The sequence below is a fragment of the Petaurus breviceps genome, unplaced genomic scaffold (assembly GCF_028583685.1).
Source record: "Petaurus breviceps papuanus isolate PSGF00001 unplaced genomic scaffold, PetGlider_PUasm1.0 90804, whole genome shotgun sequence".
In the NCBI taxonomy this organism is placed as follows: domain Eukaryota; kingdom Metazoa; phylum Chordata; class Mammalia; order Diprotodontia; family Petauridae; genus Petaurus; species Petaurus breviceps.
Genome location: NW_027187348.1, coordinates 6,406,657 through 6,428,768, shown reverse-complemented (window position 1 = coordinate 6,428,768; position 22,112 = coordinate 6,406,657). Strand labels below are relative to the sequence as shown.

The following is a 22,112-nucleotide window of genomic DNA, read 5'->3' as shown; positions in this document are numbered from 1 at the left end:
ATGGGTTTGTTTTTTGCTTTTTGGGAGGGCAATTGGGGTTAAGTGACTTTCCCAAGGTCACATGGCTAGTTTTTGTGTTAAGTGTCTTGAGGCTGGATTTGAACTCAGGTCCTCCTGATTCCAGTGCTCTATTCACTGTGCCACCTATCTGCCCCAACAAATTATGTTTTAATGAAATGGAAACTCATTTAAAAGTGTTTCTGAACTCTTTTTATTGTCAATAATTTTCTCAATCAATTTACACTGACCGGACAATTAACATGAAAAGCGCTTCATTTAAAAAAAACATTATATAATCATAGATTTAGAGTAGAAAGAGATCTTTGAGGTTATATGGTCCATCTTTCTTATTTATAGATTGGGAAATTGAGACTCAGAGAGGTGATTTAATGTGCCTATGGTCACTCAGCTAATGTCTAAAGCAGGATTCAAACTCAGTTTTTCTTACTCCCAGTTCTTTAAGCATTAGTTTTTAAAAGTATTTTTTTTTTTTTGCTTTTTGGAGGGCAATTGAGGTTAAGTGACTTGCCCAAAATCACACAGCTATTAATTGTGTCAAGTGTCTGAGTCTGGATTTGAACCCAGGTCCTCCTGACTCCAGGGTCTGTGCTCTATTCACTGTACCACCTAGCCACCCCTGAAGAAAGTCAATTTTAAATAGTCTGGATATTGCTAGTTTTATTCCTATCTGGAATGTAACTCTTTACTCTCCATTTTGATCCTGAGAGAGCTATAATTAGGTGACTTCCAACTTGATTCAATTCAAAGCAATTATTAAGCTCTTATTACTGAGACACACACACTATGTTAAGTGCTGAGGGTACAAATGAGAAAAAGAGACAATCCTTTCCCTCACGAACCTTACAATCTATCATGGGAAGACAATATGCAAAAAGAAAGGTGAAAAGGGGCTGGTGCTCAGAGTGGAGTTGGGAGTTAGCAGCTGACGGAGAATGCAGTTACCAGAAAAGCAGTAAATAAAGTAAGCCTGTGGGAGGAGTTTAGTGCTCTGCTCTCCAGTAAGAGGCAAGTAAGGGTGAGTTAAGAAAGTGTAGAGTATCAAAACCTGAGTCATTCTTCATGGTGATGAGATTTCAGGGGATCAGTTTATCTTGGAGGGGCCGGGTTGAGGAGGGTATATTATTCCATGGAGTCAAAGTCAACAGAGCAGCTGATGGAAAGTGGGGGGAAAAAACTAATGAGGAATAATGAGCCTAACCAGAACCCATTCTAGATTTTCCTCTCTATTAGCTTTGATCCTTCTACATTTTTTGGAGTACCTATTGACACTTACTTATAATATGGGGACTGGATCGGTAATTTCATTGTTGTAGGGAAATATCTGATAAAGAAATTTTATCTAGTACTGAAAGTAAGCATCTCCCTGGAAACTTCTGGATCATAGAATGTTGGTTAGAACTAAGTGGCTAAGGATCACATGACTTATATGTTTCAGAAATAGAATTTGAATAACACCCAGGTTCTCCTAGCTCTGAGGCCAGCTCTCAATCTGCTAAACCATGTAGTGTCTCTTCTTTGTAATCAGATGGGCCATATAGACAGAGTTAGAAGGGATCTCAGAGACTAGATAAATAAAACCTCATCATTTAATAAGTGAGGCCCAGAGAGGTTACATGACTACTGGATTCAAAGCCAGGTCCCCAATGCTAAATTCAGTATTCTTTCCTCCAATTTGCCTTGTTCCTTTTAGTTAAAGCACTTAAGACATAAAGGACAGAGAAGTTAAACTGATATTTGAGTCAAAAGGCCTAGAGTTGACTCCTGATTTTTTCATTTAATCACTAGATATTGTGGACATGTCCTTTGTCCTTAAGAAAACTTGTTTCTTAGGATGTGCTGCTAGATTCCTTAAATCTTGACAAATAAATGATTGTTTGATTAATAATGATTAGATGTCATAAACTCAATGCTAGGCACATGTTTCACAGTTTTCTTTGATCCTTTGCCTTGGGAGAATTCCTGAAATCCTTCATCTAAAAACCCCTGCAATTTCAGACCAAGAGCAGATCTAGAAATTATGGCAGGTAGCAGCTGAGAGACTTCACAACACACAAATCAAGGAAGATTTACATTGACAAGATAATCTGGAGAGTCTGAACCATCTCTTCTCTCCATCCAAACTCCACCCTGTTTCTCCTTGAAAAGATAAACATGGTCCAACAGAATATTGGAGGGTTAATATCAGGGTTCCTAGTAAGAAAAGAAGTGTTCCCCATCACACAAAATGTTTTGTTTTGCAGAGCTGACTCTTGATCCAACCTTGTCTGAGCATAGTCAGCCTGTAATGCCTCCTCCCCACCCAAAATTTTATTTGTTCTATCATTTTTATACCCCACCCCTGCCAGGCACTTTCTCATGAGAAAAAAAAATTTAACAAATATAGAAAAACAAAAACAAAAAAAAACTATGTCCATGGGTGTGTTGAAGTAGGGGCTTCATATCCATTTGCTAGATATATTGTCAAAAACATTTCTGCTTCAGGTTGAGCTAGATGACTTCCAAAGTCCCTTGCTTCTCTGTCATTCTACAATTCTGTAATTTGCCTTCCAAGGAAAATGAAATCCACTGGTCAGTCAAGTTATATTTGTGGTAGTGGTGGGAAATAGCTCTCAATTAATCTCATTGGAACTTTCAGTATTTTTATATGAATAGCATAAAAAACTGGTACTAGCAAAATCAATTGCTAATACCCACAGTATTAGGTCACATATAAAAGTTTCAGGGATGTTCTTATTTCCGTTGTCCAAATCTATTAGATATTAGGGAGGTATAGTGATACATAGTCTTCAAATGAGAGAACAGATTTTCTTTTCTTGCCTATGTTCCTTATAAAAGTTAATCTAATTTCTTTTTTTGTTGTTGTTCAGGTGTTTTAGTCATGTCCAGCTCTTGAGGACCCCACCTGGGGTTTTCTTGGAAAAGATAATGAAGTGTTTTGCCATTTTGTTCTCTAACTTATTTTATAGATGAGGAAATGGAAGCCAACAAGGTTAAATTGACTTGTTCAGGGTCACACAGCAAGTACATGTCTGAAGCTACATTTGAACTCATGAAGATGTCTTTTTTTTTCTTTTAAAGCAATTGGGGTTAAGTAACTTGTTCAAGGTTACATGGCCAGTTATTTCTGGGTGTGGTGCTAAGTATCTGAGCCCAGATTTGATCCCCAGGTCATCCCGACACTGGAGCCAGTGCTCTTACTCACTGAGCCACCTGGCCACCCCTAAGCAATTGGGGTTAAGTAACTTGCTGAAGGTTACATGGCCAGGTGTTTCTGGGTGGGTGCTAAGTGTCTGAACCTGGGATTCGATCCCCAGGTCATCCCAACACTGGAGCCGGTGCTCTTACTCGCTGTGCTACCTGGCTGCCCCCTCTTACTTGATTTTCAAAATCCTTTTTGAGCTCCTACATGGCCTGTGACCAGTTCATATTTTTCTTGGAGGCTTTTGATAAAGGAGTGTAGCAGCAAACACCACAGCATCCCCAGGGTGGCTGCCAACACAGGTTCTTAGATCTGCTTTTCTAAAGGAAAGCAACTCAAAATGGGTTAACTATCTTGCCTTAATCAATCAAACACATCATTTACCTAGTTCAGGGGGAAAAGTCAGCACCCCAAACTTCAGAGTATACAGTCACGTTACAAGCAGAAGTTACAAGACAGAGAAATATTTCAAGCAGACAGGCCTCCAACTGTCCAACCATTACATCTATACCTAGTCAGTTACCCAAGAGGGAAGCAGCAACATTTGAGCTTTTCAAAGCTGGGGGGCTCTCAGCAACTGCCCAGAGTCTCATCTGGTCAAATCACACAACTCTTCTCAAAGTGAGCCCCAAAGCAAAGCCTCACATCAGAGATTCAGAGATCAGCCTTCTCCTGGCTCAGAGAATGTAATAACCCTCTTGACCCCACTGCCCAATCACAAAGTATCTCCTGAAAAACAAACCTCCTACCACAGGCTCTAGGTGCACTTAAGCCTATCAAATGGACTAGGGGCAGGGAAGATCTTAAAATTTCCATTCCTTAAATGTCCATTCCATTCCTATAACAAGGATTTCTGACTTCCCTGTCTTCCTCCCACTCCATTCCTTGGGCCTTTTGGTTCCCAAAAAAGGATTCTATGATTTGTTTGTGCTTTCATTGCTTGTTCATATTGACAGCCAATTACCTGATGTTTGAGTTCTTTGCTATATCCCTTGCTGGGGTTTTTGCAGCTGCTAGAGCTATTAGGAGGATGTCCTCTCTACAGCCCCCACACGCTCTGACTCACTGGTCACACACCCCAGGACCACCACTCAAGACCATGATCCAGATCCAAGCAGTTTCAAGCAGGAGCAATTACCCTCTGAATGGTCACTTGGTCCCCTACAATCTGCAGGCCAGGAGGTCTGGAAGCAGCCATGTGGAGGTGGCTGCATAGCCACCTCTAGCTGCTTCTCACCCCAGGGGCAGGGGCCAGACAACACTCTTCGGTCCCTCCCCCCCACCCTCCCCCACCCCCCCCCCCATTCCAACAGAGTTCCCCACTGACCTTATTTTATCTTTGGTGTTTATGGGTTGAGAAGTCTAGAAACCACCACAGCTGCTGATGATTCACTCTCATTAAGTCAGTTATGGCAGCCACTGGTTCGGGCCTCCCCGGGGCCAGAACCATGCAGCTCACATTGGACTGTGCTTGGCTCCCAGCTTGGAGTGATAGACCCTTCCTGTCCACCTGCTGGACTTCCTTCAGCGGGAGATTTGTTTCTCTCTGTCACTTTGCAGGTTCTGTAGCTCTAAAGCTTGTTTAGAGTCTTTTTTCACATGTATTGGAAGTGATTGGAACGGGAGCCCACACCAAGTTTGTACTTCTACTCTGCCATCTTGGTTCCACCCCCAAGACTTTCTTTTAATCAATGGGATTCTAAATTACATTCCTAAATGGTTAAACATTTTGCAAACATTTAAAGTATCTAGGCAAAGAATATTCTGGTTCTCAAAAGGAAACCTAATGGAGTGTGACAAGATATCTACATCAACATCTCATCTATATTCATCTATACACATATATATATGCATAGATGAACATATATGTGTATATGTATATACATATATATAGAAGAAAATATAGACATGTTCTACCCACACCTTCCCAATCATCCATTTCCTTTTAGAAAAAAATCCTGTCTTCTGTAGCTCTCTTCACTTCCTTTTTCCTTGATGTGTATAGCAGACAGTTTAAGCACAGGTGTGAACACAGTATAAAAAACAGCCACAATTACATTCACAGCATCTTTGCAGCCTGGTCTCAGGTAAATGAAGAGATAAGGCCCAAACCTATAATGCAGTAGGAGTCACAGGTCTGGAAGGCTTTGTATCTTCCCTTTCCTGTGCAGATTTTTAGTATGTCATGGACAGTAGATACATAGGAAAGGAAAATTCAAAATTAGAAACATCTAATGGTCAGTGCCCCAATGTTGACAAAGATTATCATCTCATTGCCTGAGGTGTCTGCCCAGGCCAGCTGGAGGATGGGAGGAGGTGCATTACAGAAATAATGTTGAACCTGATTAGGTTAACAATGAGGAAAACAGAATGTCAAGGTAGTCTGGACAGCAATAAGAAGAGTGCCAGTAAGTCATGTGCCTCTGGTTGGAAAGGCACAAGTTTTTCCACTTATCATGGTGGCATAGCACAGAAGGTCAGTAACAGCCAGGCAGTGGTCATAGGGCATGACTATGTAGAGAAAACACCCCACCCAGAGTGTGAAAAAACTAGAGCTGAGCAGTATAATTGTGGAAAGAGATGGCTCCACCATCTGAAGAAAGGAGGCCCATGAGAATCTTGGGCATAGTTACAGTTGAGAATTATATGTCAATGAAGGTTAGACAGAAGAGAGGTTAGCCAGGAAGTAGTAGTTTGTGGGTGCAGAGGTGGGAGTCTCCTTTAATTGGCAGCAAAATGAAGAGATTCCCCACCAGAGTGAGTGCATAGACCACTAAGAAAATCCCAAATAAGGCACTGTATATTTCAGGTAGATTAAGAATCTTCATGAGGATGACTATGGTCCCAAAACTCTGATTTTTCCTTTCCATTTAGACAATGAATTCCTTACCTAAAGAAAGAGAAAGGAAACATCATTATAAAAAGTTGTAGCACCATATCATTGTTGTTTGACCTTCATTCTCAAAGAGAACCATAACATCAAGAAGGTGATTCCATGACTTGCAAGTAAATCAGATTTAAGTGAGGAGGGCTGTGCAAGTCACCAGTCTCACTTTCTCCTTCGAAGTGATCTGGGTCAAGTGGTAAGATAAAGATGAGGATGAATGGAGATGGGCCTCTCTCAGGAGGGAAGTGGGATCAAGAAATAATTAAATAAAATATGAATAATAAAAAATCAGAAGAGAAAGTGAAACATCTTGAAAGAAAAACAACAGATTTGGAGAATAGATCAAGAAGAGAAAACATAAAAATAATCAGACTAACTAAAAGTTATGATCAAAAAAGAATCTTGATGGAATAATAGAATAAATAATTAAAGAAAATTTTCCTGAAGCATTAGAACAAGGGGGCTGAGGGAAGAGTAGAAATAGAAAAAAAAATCCATTGATCACCAATTAAAAGATATCCTATGAGGAAAACACATAGGAAATATCATAGTCAAATTCTGAAACTGCCAGCACAAGGATAAAATATTAAAAGCAACAAGAATAAAACAATTTAAATATAATGGTGCCACAATTAGAATCACACAAGACCTAGAAGTGGAAACATTAAAGAACTGCAATTCTTGGCACAGTATATATTAAAGAATAAAAAAACTGGGACTCTGGCCAAAAATATCATATCCAGCAAAGTTAAGCATAATGCTGAAATAAAAAAGAAGACATTTGATCAACTGTCAGACTTTCAAGACTTTGTTTAAAAAAATCCCTGAACTTAATAGAAGATTTGTCATGCAAGAGCCAGGGGAATATAGGGTACACACCAAGGACTAATTATAAGATATTCAATAAGGACAGACTTTACTTATCATATATGTAAAATGTTAAACATATGTCTAAGATTCCCATTAATATTGGGTAGCTCACAAGAAAGATGGGGGTAAAACCAAGTATGATATGATTTTATAAAATAAAACCATTTAAGAACTATTAAAAAAGGGTAATTATTTTATTCAAATGATTTGCAAGAGGAAGAATTGACACAGAGGAATTAGATGTGGGAGGAGAGGTGGTAGATTTGGTAATCTATTTCATCAGGAATGGGTTTAAGAGGGAAAATATATACATATATATGTATGTATGTGTATATATGTATATATATTTAGAAGAGTATAAAAGTCTTCTAAATTCAGAAGAAATAAAATGGTAGGGGCATAGGGAGTAAGGAGAGGATAAGGAGGGGATCTTTAGAAAAGAGGGTGAAAGAATAGGTAAAAGTGCAGTACAGAAGGGTGTTTAGATTTATGGGAATGGGAGGATAGGGGAAAGATCCTTGGAGGGTGGTAGGGAAGTAATGGGACGGCAAAGTAGTAGGTAGAGATAAAGTAGAGGAGTCAGGATGGATAGGAAACAGAGAGAAAGTAACATAAAAATGAGGATAAGGAGTAGAATTTGCTTAGAAAACTATATGTCTATATATGTATGGATATATGTATATGTATATTTAAATATCTATAGCTAAAGAGAAACATATCCCAACTTCATTATAGCCTTCTGGAGGATGGCGGTGGGAGGGAAAAAATAACAAAGTACAAAAGTGCACAGTAGAGATCAAAAGAAAACTTACAGGGCGGCTAGGTGGTGCAGTGAATAGAGCACTGGCCCTGGAGTCAGGAGGACCTGAGTTCAAATGTGGCCTCAGACACTTAACACTTACCAGCCTTGTCACCTTGGGCAAGTTACTTAACCCTAAATGCCCTACCTTCCCCCCTCCAAAAACCAAAAAACGAAACAAAACAAAACAAAAAAGACTTACAAGGAAGCAAAGATGGACAGTTCTCAACACAACATGTATTATTTATCATACAGGCTTTCTTGAAATGAAAATTTATTGTTGCATATTTTGAATCCTCGCTTATGTTCTCCTATTCATATGACTTGCTTTTTTTTCCCTTTCTTTATTTGTATTTAAGTTCCAGTATTTAAGTTTATGATATATTTTTGTTTCTTTTCTCCATTGTGTATTTGTGTTCTGGCATTTGAGTCTAAGATAAATTTTAAAAAGAATAAGAAGAGAGCATACAGGTTAATAAATAAGGAGGCAGAGGGAATAACTAAAAAGAAGAGGAAGAAAGGCAGAAATCTTGTTTCAGTGGTGAAATGACTTGATGAATGTTCCTATGATAAAAGAAGGTATTCTATAAAGCAACATGGGGACATTTCAACTGATATTTTCTGCAAGCACTTGGTGCTAGGGGAGACAACTCATTTTGCTTCAGGAGGAGGAGATTTAGGGGAAAGTTACACCTAGGAGAGTGGAAGGGCATGCTCCCATGGATGATATTTTAAGACAAATAGAGGGAAAATGACCAAGGGAAGAGCTAAGACCAAGACGGTCTTAGGAAAAGAAATAGAAAATTATTATCATGAGGTAATATCCTCTCTATTAAAGTGCTATTTAAATATTAGTTATTACTATTTCTTTATAAATCATATCACTAAGCATTCATTGTAGACATTTTTCTGTGTTTTGAGTTGCTCTATTAGGTCTTGAGGTGATACAAAAAGACAGGAGAGCACAAAATTCAATTCATAATAAAATGTTATGCTTAAAACATTTTTCTAGCCACATACTACCCTAGAGAGTGTTCTTCCTTGGTGGATTGTTGTGACTAGCCTATTCTAAGCAGATCACAAATGTGCTAAAAGCAGCTGATAGATCACAAATGATGCTTAGAGCATATCTTAATAGAGAATGAGTGAAAGGAAATGTATACATATATACATACATACATGTAGATTTCTTAGTAGAAAGTAGAAATATAAATTGAATTGATTTTTACTTATTTTGTAGTTAGGTTTTCTGTTTTCACTGTCTGGCTACATAAAAATGATTCTTCTTCCCTAGTAAAATGGGAGCCTGGCCAGTAAACTCAATCCTTATTAGCTTGCACCATGCTCAGCTGATACAAATCACATATGAACTTTGGAGTACACATATAGATTCTATATAGTTTCAGTCTAACAAGCACATGGTGAAAAGCCTCTAATATTAACTATGTAGCTAGAACTGAGGGGAAAGGGAATTACAAAGCATTAGTTATCTAGAACCTTGCCCTTTTGTTTTCTGACTTCTCCTTGCCTAATGGCTAACAGTAGAAGAAACACACTTAAATGGGGCCTCAAGCTGATGGTATTTAAGAAACATATATCCAACCCTTTGGGAGTAGCTCAGACGCTTAAGGGGAGAAATAGCCAACCTCACTCTTAGAAAGTGAAGCTCAAATACTGAAAACAGTAGATTAAATGGCTATTCTTTGTGCCAATAGAAATGTCCTTGGGTTGGTAACACATTTAGTTTTTCCTAGAAATTTACAAATTAGTTTGAATTAATTTCAGTAATTTACTTTTTTTCAAATCCTTGTTATTTGTCATTTAAATGAACATAGTAGAAAGAACATGAAGGTATAAGAAGCCTGGGCTTGGAGGAAGTCCTGGAGGAATAAAGAATTTCAATAGGAATGGTGAAAAGAAATTAAATAAATCTTCAGTTTCTTCATAATTTTTGCCTAGGAGAGCCCATACCTCTAAGTCCAAGGCATACATTCTCTCTCTCCCCCTCACATAGTATGTATACATATGCACAGACATATGTATATATATTTGTGAGAATACATATATACTTATGTACATATACATCTATCCATATATGTATTGTATATACACCCATATGTATATATGTATAAAACTAATTCCAGGATTCTCTAATCTATTATAGAAGCATGCAAAACAGAAGTGGAAAGGAAACTTCAAAATCAATTAGCCTATATCTTGCACATAAATATTATAGATGATGAAAATGAGGTCTGTAAAGGAAACTCAAGGCCACAGAGTTTTTTGGTAGCAAAAATTTAGATATCAGAAATATTTCCACTACTCCATAACACAAATAAACCATTCATAAAAATGTAAAAGTTTATTTTATTGTGAAAAAAAAATCCATTTCCAGAGCTTACTTAGTTTGTACAAACTTTCCTTGACCTTTTAACCTAAGCAAAGCTGTTTTTACCTCTTTGTTCCTCAGTGTATATACCATGGGATTAAGCAGGGGTGTGATCACTGTTTGAAAAATGACCACAATCCTATCCACAGCATGAGTGGAACCAGGTCTTAGATAAACAATGAGACCAGGCACAAAGAAACAGAGGACCACAATGCAATGGGAAGCACAGGTCTGGAAGGCTTTGTGTCTGCCCTCTGCTGTGCGGATCTTCAGGATAGCATGAACAATGGACACATAGGAAAGGAAAATCAGGAAGCAGCATCCAGAGGCCACTATGCCAATGTTGACAAAAATCACCATCTCATTGACTGAGGTGTCTGCACAGGCCAACTTGAGAATGGGGGGTGCATCACAGAAATAATGCTGGATCTGGTTGGGGCCACAGTAAGGCAGGCGGAACGTCAGGGCAGTCTGGGCTGCCGAGTGGATAGCACCACTCAGCCATGTGCCTCCAGCCAGAAGGGCACAGGTTTTCCCACTCATCATGGTAGCATAACGCAGGGGATAAGTGATGGCCAGGTAGCGGTCATAGGACATGACTGTGTAGAGGAAACACTCAGTGCTCCCCAGAATGTGGAAAGAATAGAGCTGGGCCACACAACTATGAAAGGAGATAACACCACCATCTGGGGAAAGAAGACTCATGAGTATCTTGGGCACAGTGACAGTGGAGAACCACATATCAATGAAGGAAAGATTGGCCAGGAAGTAGTACATGGGAGTATGGAGGTGAGAGTCTACTTTAATCACCAGCAAAATAAAGAGGTTCCCCACCAGAGTTAGTGCATAAATCACTAAGAAAATACCAAGTAAGGCAGTGTTTAGTTCTGGGCCATGGGGAATCCCCATAAGGATGAATGTGGTCACAAAGCTCTGATTATCCCTTTCCATTCAGATAGTAGACTCCTTCCCTAAAAAGAGAATAAGTTAATCAATTAATTAACAATCATTTATAAGCACCCAAGGAGCTATGCTAGGCACTAGGGAAAGGACAACACACATACACACATTTATGACGTCGAGGAACTTATATTCATTCTATTAGGGAAAACAATATTCACACGGAGACTAAATATAAAATGTATGGGAATCACACAATTCCAGAAGTATACATTATGCATAGGATGATTTATTTGTTTTATACCTGTTAATGTATACTAGAGCTACAAAAGCTTAAATGGGGAGGGAAGGGGATGATATTAGAAAGCAGATGGCTTCGGAGAAATTTGGGAAGACTTTGATGAACTAATAAGCTTCATATCAGAAGTGACTAGAACCAACAGAACAATTTATATACATATAATGAAAATTTAATAGTGGGCTTGAATTAAAGTATATATATCTGTGGAGGCCATCTGTGGGAGCATGACCTGTTTCCAGTCAATCATAGAGGAACTTTGGGTGCTTCCATATGTGATAGGGCTAACGGGTGTGGAATTTGAGAATGCTTTTGTTGACTTATGGGCTAGAAATGTGATGACAGTGAAATTTTAAAAGGGAGTAAGCTCAAACTCAGTGATTTCATACCTTCTGACTTCTATTTTGAGTTACGCACTATGACAGTTGGGTGCAGAGTAGTTTGTAGTATCCTTCACCAGGATTACAGTGGGACACTAAGCACATGATATCTAAAATATAAATTCTGACTAGTCCACCTGAGGTTGGGTTTTATGCTGTATCTTTTATGTTTTTTCTCTCCTGATATTAGGAGGACAAGTAGTAATCCATAGAGCGGGAGATGTTTGAATAGTGAAGAGTCAAGGTGAAAGGAAAACTCCCAAGCTGCAATCACCTGCAAGCTGTTCTTTGCTCATGTTTAAGTATGAATCTATGAAGAGAGCATCATGTTTTAAGTTACTGGGTCTTTTTAAAGCTGTTTTGTTAATGCACACAGTAAGTCTTTTGTGTTATAATTTCTTTTGCATGTAGGAAATAAATATCTGTCCCATAATTACTTTATATTTTACACTGAGTACCCTATTAACCTTCATTGGGGAAAGGTCTAGACATGATCCAAAAATCTAATTAAAAAAAAATTTTCCTGGAATTCTACCACAGGGATTTAAGGAATTAAAGCATATGAGAAAGAGCAGCCTAACACCTCATATTAGAGATTAGGGTGCCCCAGGAATAAACCTGGTCTGGACCACACATCTGCTTTCACTTAGAGAGATGGAAGTGTACAGTGCCATACCACCTCGGATCCAGCAGTAGTTCTTTAAGGTGAGATAAAGGAAAGCAGCTCTAAATGATTAAAGATTGCTGATCAATTCCATTATCAATAATCACTTCCTTCAGAAGATCAATGTTTTCCTTTCTGGGTTTACTGGACCAATCTCTCCTCATAGTGGTAGGTTAGGTCCCTACATGGATGGATGTTACTACTTCTGAGACCTATGGAGAAAACTATTGAGAAACCTGCTAGTCTGCTAATATTAGCTCCCAAGCCTCCATAAGTGTACTTCTCTTTAACAGTAAGGAGAACTTGTTCTTTAGCAAAGATATTTATATAGCAAGAGCACTAGTTTAAAAGTATGTCCCTAAAAGCCTGGTGTTTAATGTTCAACAAACACAAAGAAAGTCTGGGGGAAGAGAGAGTGGACACATATTTAAAATACATTGTAGTAGAGTAAAAGGAAAGGAAACACAAGTGGCCAAGACAATTCCCAGTTTTGGAACTGCACGGACTGAATGCCCTTTCTCATGAAATGTTCTTAGTATTGGTGATAGATGTCATTCTGATGATCAGTGGCACTGAATCCTCTAAGAGCATGACTTCTTCCTCTGGGTGGATCAATTTCCTAATGGACTAAATTAAACTGCAAACTCACCTGCTGCATTAGCTTCCTACCAGATTTGACTTCCTGACCTGCCAGGAAGACTGCTTTGAAATGGGGCAAACTTTGCTGAACAGTGTCAGGCAGGTCATTCTGTCACTTGGCTCTTGCTACCAAGCTGGGACAGGAGGGTTACTCAGCCACATCTCAAGGTGTGGTATCTCTGTTATATGAATTGATCCATTGGACTTCCTAGCTTTTCAATGGACAGCTCTAGTTTTTCTCAGTTTTAGCTACTGACTTGGCTAGGTAGTACTGTGCTCTCTTTATCTAGAGTTCTTCGGTTGGGCTCATTCACCGAACTACTTTTCATAGTGGGAGACTGAGTCCCCAGAAGGGTGGATGATACTATTTTCAGGGTCCTGTGAAGAACCCTGAGCTTAACACAAGCTCATAAACCACTGCTTTAACTAAAGTAATCCTCTTAGTTTAGGATCAGCAGAAGTCAATCTTGGCTTTGACTCAGGTTCTACACCTAGGTTGTTTGCCATTTCCCATTAGGATGTAAGAGTAGTTTAGCCTCCTCTTGATTTGGCAATCCTTTCTAATTCAAAAGCCCCAAATGAGGAACTCCACTTTGCTTTAGGATGATCAGTCAACTTTTCATTTTTCTTTAGGCATTTTATGCAGATAAGCAGCTAGGGACAAAGATATGAAAGCACTCTTTGCCCTAGAGGCAAATTCATTTTTTGCTGGTCTTTTCTTTTTTTTGAAGTGGGGAAGGTATGGCAATTGGGTTTAAGTGACTTGCCCAAGGTCATACGGCTAGTTTTTTTGTGTGTTTTAAGTGTCTAAGGCCATATTTGAACTCTGGTCCTTCTGACTCCAGGGCTGGTGTTCTATTCACTGTGCCACCTAGCCGCCCCTTTGCTTTTTTTTTTTTTTTGGTGGTCTTTTCAAATGAATTATTGAAGCCTCAGACTCCATCTAAGGATGGGAAAGTGTTTTTTGCATCTGAAGGTATTTCCTTTTACATTTCAATGCTTATCATGCACATACACATAGTATTTTATAGTATGTAATTATATGCTATAATTACATAATACATGATACATGTAATACAAATTATTGTGTATAATATATTAATATGCAATAGGTATATAGACATATTATATAACAAAGTTCTATAACATATTATGTCCATATATATGATTATATATGATAATATATTACATGCTATGTAACATATTTATATGTAATTGTAATGTACATATAATTTATATATTATAATGAAAATGTAATTTATATACTTATTTGTGGTATACATTATACTATATTTAGTAATGATAATATATAGCATATACTATACAATATGATAATTATATAATTTATATGAACTTATAAATATTTATATAAATAATGCAATAAATATAATATAAATAATAAATATATCAACTAAATGATTTGCATAATTTATGCGTGTAGATTTGTCTTATTTCTATTACATAATTATATATAATTTTAGTATATAATATACATCTATTCATAGATATAAACATATACAAATATCTATATATGTAAAAATATATACTCACATATATAAAGAGAGAGAAAGAGAAAGAATTGAGAAAGGGAGAGGGAGAAAGAGAATTCTATTAAAAGTCTTTGAGGATTTTGCACATACAGTGTATTCTAGAAACACTATTCCCTGTAATACTTGAGAACAGAACAAAGGAAATATACCAATCTACCTTATTTCCCAAGACACTGAATTTAATACTTATTTTGAGGAAAAATAAGATGAAGATTGTTAAGAGATTTTAATCATTATGTGGAGTGACCTCAATGGTGATTTTTTTCTTGATAAGGATTTGCCTGCTATTATATTGAAACTTTTAGATTATTTCTGACTGTCAACTTTTCATAATCAACATACTGTAAATAGTTACCTATATCTTTGTCTTACCATCAATTCAGTAGTTAAAAAAAACTATATTAGTACCTACTATCAGGAAAAGACATTATTTTACTCAGTCCTCTATAGTTCCAGATCTTTTGATTAAGAACATATTAGTGTAATTTTTGTGTCTATTGCACCCATATCATGAAGGTCCATGATTTCCTATCAATGATATTGTCTCTTAGCTTATATTCCATGATGTCAGAAAACCAGGAAAATCTATGCATAAGAAGGTGATGTATTAGGAGAAATTTAAAAAGAGAATGTGTGATGGTTAAGGGTGGTTTGAGCAACATCTATAAATCTACAAAGCAAATAGACAAGGATAAGGACAAGGACAAGAAAAAATATATTTGTAGAATGTAAACCAATTAAAGATAGACTCACTCACAATACTAATTTATGGAAGTAGTAGTTTATTATAATTGGTATTAATTATTAAGTGTTCAAGTACTTACTCACCAAAGATTACACATTGGTTGTGGGGGAGAAAACAACAAATGATGATCTAAGGAAGTAGGGGGGAAAAGTTTTGACAGTATCAGGAGAAATAAAGGTAACAGTAGGCCAAAGAGAAAAGTTAAAGAAATTGTAATAGAAAAAAAAAAAAAACTTCAGTAGTTTTTTTTTTTTTGTTTTGTTTTCTGGACTTCCTAAAACACTCAAAGAAGTCATTATAACCAATAAATGTTATACAATGAAAAAATAAATAGCTTCAAAAAGGTTTAGATAAATTCCTTGATTATAGGTTTAAGGTTTAAAATGAAACCTAGAGACCAGTTAAAACTACACTAATCATTTAACAGATGAAAAAGGGGAAGAAGAAAGAAGTTATGTGACTGGTTTAAGATTAAATATCCATTACAGAAATACAATATTAGATCTGGAAGATGTTTCAAAAAATAATCTAGAACAATCCCTTATTATAGAGAAGAGGAAATGGTAGATAACAATGACAATATCACTTGTCCAAGATATATAGCAGGAATTAAAAGAATAGAATTTTCAAACTCAATTCTGCTTTTATGTTCTGACTCAAGTTCAGTTTTCTGTATACTGTTTTCATGGGATTTGAACCCAAGTCTTTTGACCCTAAAGGCAGTACACATTATGGCTTAATTTATTAGTTAGAATGAAATTAGATTTATTATTTAATATCGATGATCAAGGAGAACACCAAAGGCCTCTCATACCACATTCCTGCATGTTACTGTCATGGACAAAATACTGAGTTGGATAGAGCATGTTGATAATCCAGGAAAGTTATTTATCATATGATATGATTTAATCTTTTCATTTCTTTTCTGGGCAATATATATATATATATATGCATACATACATACGTACACATATATGCACATACACTTAACCCCTACCTGGATTTCTCCTCCTTGGTTAAGCTATTCATCAAGGAAAATTCTTTCTGTAGAACTAAGAACCTCCATGCCTTCCAGCAAAGTAGCATAGCCTAGCTTTCAAAAATGAGTACCAGAAACTGTACTATGGCATGGACAAATCCTATCCATATTGCTATACTGTCATGGTCCAAGGCTCCCACTGGAAGAAGTAATACATACAGAGCAATTTTACATATTTACCTTCCTAAAACTTCTTATTGGTTCGGACAAAACATGATTCTAAGGAAATTTTAGGGGAAAAGGTTTTAGCAGATAAGAAGAAATTAACCAAACCTGGGTCAAAGATAATATAGCATTTTTTAAAAAAAGAAGCTAAGAGAAATAAAACTTCAACATTTACCAGTATTCTGGATTTTCTAATCCCATAACAAAATTCCATTTCCTAATCCTAGGCTCTAGGTCAAGTGCTTCTTTATTGGGATAGTCCCAGAGATTAGGAAAAAATCAGGTGAATGAAGTTAGAATATACAATACAGGAATTTTAGCATGGTAAGCTGAACACAGTGTATTCTACTAATATAGAAGTTTTATCCCAAGAAAGTGATGTTCCTCTTTGATTACTACACTTATGTTTAATTTGCTGAATTATCTTTCCCTTGCTCAATATATGCCTAGCCCAAGATTTTTCATTGGCATTCTTAACTTCTTTCTGCGTGTCTTCTTGCTTTGAAGTCTCATCTGGGCTCAGGTTTCAAATATAACTCATATGTGATTTGTCAGTCCCAAATTTATCCATCCATGCATTCTCTTCTGCATTTCCAATTCCTTGATCAATATCTTCAATTAGATGTCTCACCAGAACTTCAAACTCATATCCAAAGCCAAATGTAATTCCTCCCAAATGTAGTTATGAAATTTTCTAGTATTCATGGTATTATCATTTCCTCTGCCAATTAAAATTGTTTTAATTAGAGTAATTTGTAATTCCTATCTCTCATTAAACTTCCTTAAATCATTAACCAAGGCAGCTATGTGGTAAAGTAGAGTGCTAAGAGTAGAGTCAAGAAGACCTAAGTTCAAATCCAGTCTCAGTCACTAGCTTTGTGACCCTGGACAAGTCACTTAATCTTCATTTGTCTCAGTTTCTTCATTTTTAAAAGAGGGATGATAATAGCACTTACCCTGCAGGATTGTTGTAAGGGTCAAATGACACAATATTTGTAAAATACTTCACACCATTCATGGATTTTAGTAGGTACTTGCTTATTCCTCTTTTTGATTTTGCCTACGTGGTGCTTGTAAATCAAACCACCCTTTTCAATTCCTATTGCCCCCATGTTAATTTAGGACTTTATCATTATTATCATCTGAACTATTGTAGTATGCACCTAATAAATTTATATAGTCCCATCTCCCCCATCTCCACCATTTCCATACTACACATCACAATTAGGACAGTTTTCTTAGTACACACCTGTGATCTTGTCACTCCACTGCTCAAATTCTCTCCATGGTTTCTAATTGCTAATCAAATAAATTCAAACTTTTTACTCTGGCATTATCAATCGTAAGAAAGGAGGAGTTTTAGAAAGGATCATCTGGGTGAACTTGCTTTTTTTTTTTTTGTTTTATTTTGGTGTGCTTTATCCTCTTATAGGTGGTGTAGTGAACAGAGGAATAGTCTTAGGATCAGGAGCCCTGAGTTTAAGTGTTTTGTCTGATGCTTACTGGTTGTGTGCCCCTGGGCAAATAATTTCATTAATTTGTCTTATTTTTCAAAAAATCACAGAAGAGAATCAGAAGGACCCTCAGAAAACATCCAGTCAAATGTATACCTGAAAGGAATCCTCAATGTGCTATACCCATCATCTAGTCATTTTTTATATGCTTTTAAGGAAGGAGCACCCATGACATCTGAAGGTAGTCCCTTCTCCTTTAAGACAGCTGTATTTGTTAGGAAGTTATTTCCGACATCATCTAAATTGACTTTGCCATGCCAATGATTACTCTTATTTCTATACTCTGGAGAAAAACAGCAAACCTAGTCACTGTAAGAGTAAATTCTAAAAGCCCAAAAGCTCACTTGGAATAATATAAACTTATGTTGGATAAATTTTCTCATATGTAAGTATTGAAATAATAATTTTACTCACTACTTTAGACAATTATTGTGAAGAAAGTACCTTGTAGATTTTTAAAAGCATTAAAATTTGACATTATTTTAGTAAACTCCCTGAGAGCAGGGACTGTACCTCATTCATTTTTGCATTTCCTTCCACACCTAGCATAGAGTCTTACATGTAGTAGGCATCTAATAAATATTTCTTGGATGATTGAGTGAATGAATGGATTCATTTTTCTAAAAGGTGAAAAATGTTTGAAGTTTTTCCAAATTTTCACTACTGACCTGCAAGTTGGAAGCACTATGTCAGAAGGTATGTTTTAAAGGTTAGAAAAGATGGAAAGAAGGTTCACTTCTTTGCTATGAAGAGTCCCCCTAAGAGTTAGCTCCAAAAGAATAATTGCCTGGAAACAGGCTCCCCTGAAAGAGTGTGAGCTTAAATTGGTTTCATCCCTCAGAGATAAGATTGCCCTCTGGACGCCTGAACTCCCTTGATGCTCAGAACAAGAGAGAAAACAACTGAAAATTAAGTGTTTATATATTTCCTCTACAACTGATAAGTGTTCATTTCAAATGTCCATGTTGTTAATAGCAAGAATACTTTATGAGAATAAATTAGGATTTTATGAATTAATGTCTATGCATCTTGTGCTCAAAACTGATCTAAAAAATCTTTTGTGGATAAGGGTTTTTACAGCATTTACTGCTAAAATTAAACCAATAAAATTGTTCTCAGCCTTAAAAGTGTTATCTCCTATTGCAATCCACATTTTATTATTTTTTAAATTTTATTTTTATTTTATGGAGTAAAAGAAATGTTCAAGAACACAATGCAATAAAAAAAAACATGATTGCATATAAAAGTGTAAATCTGCTATGTACAACTTGCTATTCTTTTCAAATATTTGACACAATTATCATATAAATTTCTTTTGTTTTCTTCCCCATGGCTACCATTACATACAAATAGGTATACACACACATATTTATTATATATACTTTTATTTATCAGTTCTTTCTCTGGATGCAGATAGCATCATTCTACTCTATAGTTACTTTAGGTATTTATAATAGTCAAGATGATTTATTTGCTCAGTCGTTCTTAGAACAATATTGCTGTTACTGTATATGATGTTCTCTTCTGCTCATTTCACTCTTCATTGTTTTATGAAAGTCTTTCCAAGTTTTTCTAAAGTCATTCAGCTCATCATTACTTATAGCAGAGTAATATTCTCTCACAGTCATAATACAACGACTTGTTTAGCCATTTTCCAACTGAGGGGAAACCTGCAATTTCTAGTTCTTTGCCACCAACCTGCTATAAACATTTAAGAACATTTAGGTCTTTTCCTTTTTCTCTACTCACTTTTGGAAGTAGACCAAGTAGTGGTATTGTTGAGTCAAAGGTTATAGTACTATAGGTAGTTTAATAACTCTTTGGGGCACAATACCAAATTGCTCTCAAAAATGGTTAGATCAGTTCACAATTCCACCAACAATGAATTAGTGTCCCAATTTTTCCATATTTCCTCCAACATTCATTATTTTGCCCCTCTGTTATTATAGCCAATGTAGTAGGTATAAAGTGACATATCAAGGTTGTTTTAATTTGTGTTTCTCTAATCAATAATGATTTAGAGCATTTATCATATGACAATAAATTGTTTTGATTTCTTCTTCAGTAAACTGCCTGTTCGTATCCTTTGGCTATTTATCAGTTGGTGAAATGACTCATATTCTTATAATTTGACAAAGTTCTTTGTATAGTTTAGATATGAAACCAATATTTGATAAACAATCTATAAACATTTCTCCGATTTTTGCTTTTCTTCTTATATTGCCTACATTTGTCTTCCTTGTCCAAGCCTTTTTTAATTTAATATAATCAAAATGATCAGTTTTACACCTAACTCTCTATTTGCTCTCTATTTACCCTTGTTACTTGCTCTCTGTCATTTATTTTTTTTTTAAGCAATTGGGGTTAAGTAACTTGCTCAAGGTTACATGGCCAGTTATTTCTGGATGTGGTGCTAAGTATCAGAGCCTGGATTCAATCCCAGGTCATCCTGACTCTGGGGCCTGTGCTCTTACTCACTGTGCCACCTGGCTGCCCTAAGCAATTGGGGTTAAGTAACTTGCTCAAGGTTACATGGCCAGGTGTTTCTGGGTGGGTGCTAAGTGTCTGAACCTGGATTCGATCCCAGGTCATCCCAACTCTGGGGCTGGTGCTCTTACTTGCTGTGCTACCTGGCCGCCCTTGTCATTTATTCTTAAATTGTTCATGTATCCAAAAGTATGAAAAGTAATATGTTGCATGTTCTTCTAATTTTCTTGTAAAATCTCTAGATCTAGGTCATTTATCCATTTTGACCTTATCTAGGTATATAGTGTAAAACATCAGTTTATGCCCTGTTTCCCGTTCTCCCAATTATTTTTAATCAAAAAATGATTTCTTATTCCAAGACCTAAGTCTTTACACCTGTCAAATACAAACTCACTATGTTTATTTGCTGATGTAAAATTGTATGTCTATTCTTTTGCATTGATGTACTTTGCTATTTCTTAGCCAATACCACATAGTTTGTATAGTTACTGTCTTATAGTTTAATGTCTGGCACTGCTAAACCTTTTTGCTTTACATTTTTTCATTATTTTCTTTAATATTCTTCACTTCTTGCTCTTCCAAATTAATTTTGTTATTTTTTTCTAAAATTCAGTAAAAAAATTTGGCAATTTAATTGGGTTGGTATTATATATATATATATATATATATATATATATATTAGTTTGGGTAAAATGACCATTTTTCTTATATTGGCCCTGCCTACCCACAAACATTTAATATTTCTCCAATCATTGATATCTGATTATATTTTTATTAAAAATCTTTTTAAAAATATATTTTTTAAAATAGTTTCTGTGTTTGTTTTGGTAATTGTACTCCCAGGTGTTTTATATTTCTTAGAGTTATTTTAAATGGAATATTTTATGCTATGTCTTCTTGAAATTTTGTTTGTGACATATAGAAATGCTGATGATTTATATGGATATGTTTTATATTCTTCTATGGTAAAATTATTAATTGTTTCAATTAACTTTTTATTAGTCTTGGAGATTTTTCCAAGTACATCATGATATTGTCTGTAAGAAAAGAGATGGTTTTGTTACCTCATTCCTTATTCTGATTCCTTTTATTTCTTTTTTTTTCTCTTATTGCTATTGCTAGGATTTCTAATACAATACTGCATACTATCAGTGACTGTGGGCATCTTTGTTTCACACTTGATCTTACTGGGAAGACTTCTAATTTATCCCCATTATAAATAATACTTGCTGATGATTTTAGAGAAATGTTTTTATTTCATCAATTTATGGAAAAATTAATTTATGCCAATACTTTCAAGTCTTTTTTTTTAATAAAAATGAATGTTGAACTTTAGCAAAAGCTTTTTCTGCATCTACAATATAGTCATATTTTAAAAACTATTATTATTGATAAAATAAATTATGTTAACAGTTTTCCTTATGTTAAACCATTCTTCTATTCCTGCTTTAAATTCTACTTGATCATAGTGTATAATCTTTGTAATAGATTGCTGTGATCTTTTAGCTAGTATTTTATTTAGGATTTTTGCATCCATATTCATTCATGAAATTGGTCTGTAATTTT

The 22,112-nt window shown here is 35.8% G+C and overlaps 1 protein-coding gene and 1 pseudogene across 1 annotated transcript; both read right to left on the bottom strand.

Moving 5' to 3' along the window:
• Positions 1 to 1,899: 1,899 nt before the first annotated feature.
• LOC138147641 (olfactory receptor 10G7-like) lies at positions 1,900 to 6,090 on the bottom strand (annotated as a pseudogene).
• A 4,084-nt stretch (positions 6,091 to 10,174) lies between these two features.
• LOC138147692 (olfactory receptor 10G7-like) lies at positions 10,175 to 11,794 on the bottom strand. The gene has a single exon (XM_069070266.1). The coding sequence runs from the start codon at positions 11,114 to 11,116 to the stop codon at positions 10,175 to 10,177; it is 942 nt and encodes a 313-aa protein (XP_068926367.1). The 5' UTR covers positions 11,117 to 11,794.
• Positions 11,795 to 22,112: the final 10,318 nt, after the last annotated feature.

What these genes read in the sequence shown, in the direction of transcription:
- LOC138147692 (XM_069070266.1), bottom strand. Translation starts at nt 11,116, where the DNA reads ATGGAAAGGGATAATCAGAGCTTTGTGACCACATTCATCCTTATGGGG.